A 5227-nucleotide genomic window follows, 5' to 3' on the forward strand; every position below is an offset into this window, starting at 1 on the left:
ACTTACCCATTGTTTGAAATGGTTCTCCTGTCGGCCTAAGAGAAAACACGCTTTGGAGCCGCTGCTGTGACGCTGCACAAACGTTTCCGGTGTGAATACTCTCACGCGTCTGCAGCTGCAGTGACGGTGTAGTAACGCTTAACGCGCTGCTCAAGCGCTGCTCATGCTTGCGTGTGAAACGGCCGTAAGCCTAAACTTTACGTAAACTGTAAACTTGTCCCTCAAATCTGATTGGTTGATTGGAATGTTGTTCCAGGACCAACAAAGTTATTGATCCCGGAACACATTGCACTTGGAAATCAGGTTCTAAGTGGGCACGCAGCATAGCAGCAAATGGACAACTGAAGTATATTTTCAACTTTTTTCCATAGCTACACACAACAATGCAAACTGGTACAAAGAATGTACACAAAACCCTAATACCTGTAGCTGAAAATAACTTAAATATTTTGAATATTTTGTTAATCTATTTAGTACCATGTTAACATAAAGATGCGTCATGCTACATCATGTTACACACAACAAATTATTTAAAAAATAAAATTACGTTTTTAAATGAATGAAAAAGGTGAAGGTTTATTTGTGCTTTCACTTATAACAAATCAAATGTGTTTTATACCTTTTTTGTTCCATGAGCTAACAATTAAACCCAAGAGATTCAGTACATCTCTTACAGAAATCCCTAATGATAAGATACTAATAAAAACCAACCAATCCTCCCAACATTCTGTTTATTTGTGAGACTCGCTGTCGTTCCTTCAGCCAACAGTGGTTGCTGAAGCCCAATGAGATGTAAACTGTTTTAAACGTTTTTCTAAACTTCACAAGTTGTATTGCATTTCCATTTTGCTTCATGTGATTTAAGGGATCATGCATACCATGGTGGATAACATGTCCTATCCTGTGATACTGACTCTCATGGTGCCCAAAGAATCAAAATCATATAGACATGTGTATTTTATTTGCTTTCTTGCCTTATATGTGCTTATATTGACAATTAATATTCGTCTTGTTATGGTCATTATCATGGAGAAAGCACTTCATGAACCAATGTACATTTTCTTGTCTCATCTGTGTGTAAATCTGGTTTATGGAGCCTCAGGATTCTACCCTAAAATTATGTATGATTTAATATTGGATTCATATGTGATCTCCTCTCACATGTGTGCTCTGCAGATCTTTGTTATTTACAGCTCTTTACTGTGTGAGTTTACAATATTAACAGTGATGTCTTATGATAGATATGTTGCCATTTGCAAACCTTTAGACTATCATTCCAAGTTAACTAAATTCACCTGTGTGAAATTAATTCTGTTTTCATGGATTGTACCCACTATTTCTGTGTTCACTGGCACTCTGTTATCAAATTTGAAGCCATTTTGTGCTTATCATGTAGATAAATTATATTGTGACAACTGGTCAATTGTAAAAATTTCTTGTGCATCATCTTTTGTAAATAATGTCTATGGATATATTGTTGCTATCATATTTGTTAGCTTTGTAGTTATCATCATAGTGTCCTATGTTAAACTAATCTCTGCATGTAAAGCATCTTTAGAAAGCAGAAGGAAATTCTGGCAAACGTGTCTGCCACACATTTTATTACTGATAAATTTCACTTTTGCTTTGTTATTTGATATAATGTATAGCAGATATGGTTCAAATGATATTCCAGAGAGTCTGCGTAACTTTTTGGCTTTAGAATTAGTTGTAGTCCCACCGATTTTTAACCCACTAATCTATGGGTTAAATATTAGAGCAGTGCGTCAAAGAGTTTTTACTTCATGTGTTGCATCAAGAGTGAATGTTTCACGAGCACGAAGATGTAAAACATAATTATTTTCTGTAGTTTTCTGAATGCTTTAACAGTTGTCATGACACTTTTGGTTTTTGTAAATTAATTGTGACCAAATTAATTTTAAATAAATATTGATATTACTTTTCACAAGGCAGTAGGCTACTGTTTATGGCAATACATTGCAAAGAAAATTATTTATCTTTATTTCATTCAGATTTTAACCCAAAATAACGATTTTTAACCCACTAATCTATGGGTTAAATATTAGAGCAGTGCGTCAAAGAGTTTTTACTTCATGTGTTGCATCAAGAGTGAATGTTTCACGAGCACGAAGATGTAAAACATAATTATTTTCTGTAGTTTTCTGAATGCTTTAACAGTTGTCATGACACTTTTGGTTTTTGTAAATTAATTGTGACCAAATTAATTTTAAATAAATATTGATATTACTTTTCACAAGGCAGTAGGCTACTGTTTATGGCAATACATTGCAAAGAAAATTATTTATCTTTATTTCATTCAGATTTTAACCCAAAATAACGATTTTTAACCCACTAATCTATGGGTTAAATATTAGAGCAGTGCGTCAAAGAGTTTTTACTTCATGTGTTGCATCAAGAGTGAATGTTTCACGAGCACGAAGATGTAAAACATAATTATTTTCTGTAGTTTTCTGAATGCTTTAACAGTTGTCATGACACTTTTGGTTTTTGTAAATTAATTGTGACCAAATTAATCAAATAAATATTGATATTACTTTTCACAAGGCAGTAGGCTACTGTTTATGGCAATACATTGCAAAGAAAATTATTTATCTTTATTTCATTCAGCTGAACCACAATGCACTATTCAAACAATATAAGGCAAAATTCACGACCGATTTTGCTATAATAATATTTTTTGGACTGAAACAAGATATTGAATGAGCGGGGGAAATGACTGAATGACACCCAATTTTTGGGTTAAAGGTCACGTTCACCCAAGAGAAATTAAGAAATTAATCCAAAGTGAGCAAAACAATAACTGGACATGGACATGGACATGTACACAACTCACCAACAGTAGTATGACACCAACAAAGCTAGACAAGTTAACAATAGGCTTGTTTGAGATGGACAAAATCTGCGCAGAACCGATCACCGGTGATCAGCGCGTAATGCATGCCGGTTAGAAATGTGTCCGAGTGCGGTCCGCCTTGCCAGAGAATGTCTAATATGGGGAGAGGTTTCACTGTCAGTAAACTTCCGGGTTGTGAACTGGTTGCAGTTCCACTCTGGCTCCACATGAGGGCGCTCACAGGACGAGTGCAGAATGAATGGAGGTCTATGGAGCTATACCCCTAAAAATCCACTTTTCTCAGGATATAATTTTTCTAGTAATTTGAATGTTGTTTTCGAAAGGAGATGCAAAGAAATTACAGATTACTGGGTGTCAAATTTTTTAGAGTCTCTTATTTGCTTTAAAAAGCATGGGCGTAGGTTTGGTCTCAGCTTTGGTGGGGACACCCCCCCCCCCCTTCCCCCCTTCCCCCCCATTCTATTCTTAAAAAAAAGTCCATTAGATTAAACTGGGAAGGGTCATAAAACTTGCATATTGTTATCCTAGGTTTACTGCTTCTATTGTTCTCAATTGTAAGTCGCTTTGGATAAAAAGTGTCTGCTAAATGAATAAATGTAAATCGGTTGTGGTTTGATGCGGTCTTTCCTGCATACAAAATGGTTAATTAATTTTGTAGTCTATCCTATGGCTAGCAAGTTTAACCCTCCTACCAGATATTGTTATTTGGATATTATCAATCAAGTAATGATTCATTATATTTGAATAACCAACAGTGTTCACTTTCGCTTTTTTAACATTGCCAACATGTTTTTCCAGCACATGTGTCTAGCAAGTGGGCTACACTCACAAATACATTACATAAACAGAATGTAGAAACGAAAAATGTCTCAGATGATCCACTGTTTATGACTGCAAGATTCTAAGTTAAGGTAGGCTAATTAACATTCAGTGACTTCGTAGCATTCTATCATGATAGCGCAACTTCTATGAGTCTATCCGTGCTGCACACCCCTAATTAATGCTCCTAACCTTGAAAGATTGCAGAAGCTAGGTTTAACTGTAACAATATCCTGGGTAACCAGGATCACCAGTTAATACTATTTTCCACAGTAGAATCTGCATTTGAAAGCCTGGTCAGTCACTGCTACTGCTAGTTATTTGTGTGGCTAGTTATTTTTGCCTACTTACACTCTGCTTTATGAAAAAGCTTCGTATGTCCCTTCTTCTTCTTGGGTGACATAGCTGATCTACAAAGTACAAAAAGGGGCAAAAAAACGGAATATTAAAATGTTTTACTCTGGCCTTTGTATATGGCAGGCAGAGAGACAGCCCTGGTAACTTACCATCGGCGTCGTCACGCGCGCACACACGCATAAACCACCCGCTCGCTGCCAGTGAGTGCAAGCACAAAAAGTAGTCCCGGCCCGCGCGTGTAGCCTGCCCGTCAGATAACCCGCCGCCAATCAAATTAAGGCGTATCTTGTACTGTCGTCGTCCTGGCCGTTGGAATCGATCCAAATGCAGCGCAAATATCAAACTAGCAGTTCAAAGGAGCTTGCTAAATATTGGTGGGGACAAATTTGTCATCTCAAAATATTGATTGGGACTAGTACCCAGCGTCCCCCCCTAAACCTACGCCCTTGTTAAAAAGTCTTTTAAAATGGCAATGACGTCATACACATCGTACGACCAGAGAACTGCTTTAACGCAATCCTTCAGTCACTTTGGTGATATCGCAATCTGCACTTCCTTTTCTCTCGAGGCATCGACAACACCGCTTACACAGGTAAATACACGTGCTAGAAGGGTTTTTGTTTTGTTGTTTTAAAAGACCACGCCGAAAATACTTCGGATGCCACGATGCCATCAAGCGGTATCTCTGGACGTAATCAGTCCTTCACTGACCAATGAAAGTCCACTAGCAGAATTCCAGCGTGTTATGGGCAACCACAACTCAACCTGTAAGAAATCGAAAGGACATAAGTACTTGTTCATTCAACTTTGGACCTATAACCCATGTTGAACTTGCAAAATCTACATTCAAATCTGAGATTTCTCAACGGTAATGGGGTGAAAGAGACAAATTTAGCAGTCTAGCCCCATAGACTCCCATTCATTTTGCACTCGGACGATCGCCCCCCTAGTGGAACTAACCAAAATTCGGTACAATAGGGCTTAATAGGGAGTGGCCAGGCTTTCCTTTTTTTATTGTTATTCAAAATTAGGACATAGCCTACAGCAGAAAAAAACATCTTCTGTACATCAATAAAGTCTATGGACAAATAAGCCAGGGAGGTCAAGGGGTTATCAAAAAAGTATAAAGTAAAGAAGGGTAGAGAAGAAAAAAAAAAAAAAATTTCCTAAAGGGTT

The 5227-nt window shown here is 37.3% G+C and overlaps 1 protein-coding gene across 1 annotated transcript; it reads left to right on the top strand.

Annotated features, from left to right (window-relative positions):
- The first annotated feature begins 870 nt into the window (after window positions 1-870).
- Window positions 871-1836, top strand: LOC143740658 (olfactory receptor 5M3-like). Its single transcript, XM_077232666.1, has one exon. It carries the CDS (start codon window positions 871-873, stop codon window positions 1834-1836), a length of 966 nt encoding a protein of 321 aa, XP_077088781.1.
- Window positions 1837-5227: the final 3391 nt, after the last annotated feature.

The sequence above is a fragment of the Siphateles boraxobius genome, unplaced genomic scaffold (genome assembly GCF_051911475.1).
Source record: "Siphateles boraxobius isolate OS27281-9 unplaced genomic scaffold, OSU_SipBor_1 18, whole genome shotgun sequence".
Classification (NCBI taxonomy): domain Eukaryota; kingdom Metazoa; phylum Chordata; class Actinopteri; order Cypriniformes; family Leuciscidae; genus Siphateles; species Siphateles boraxobius.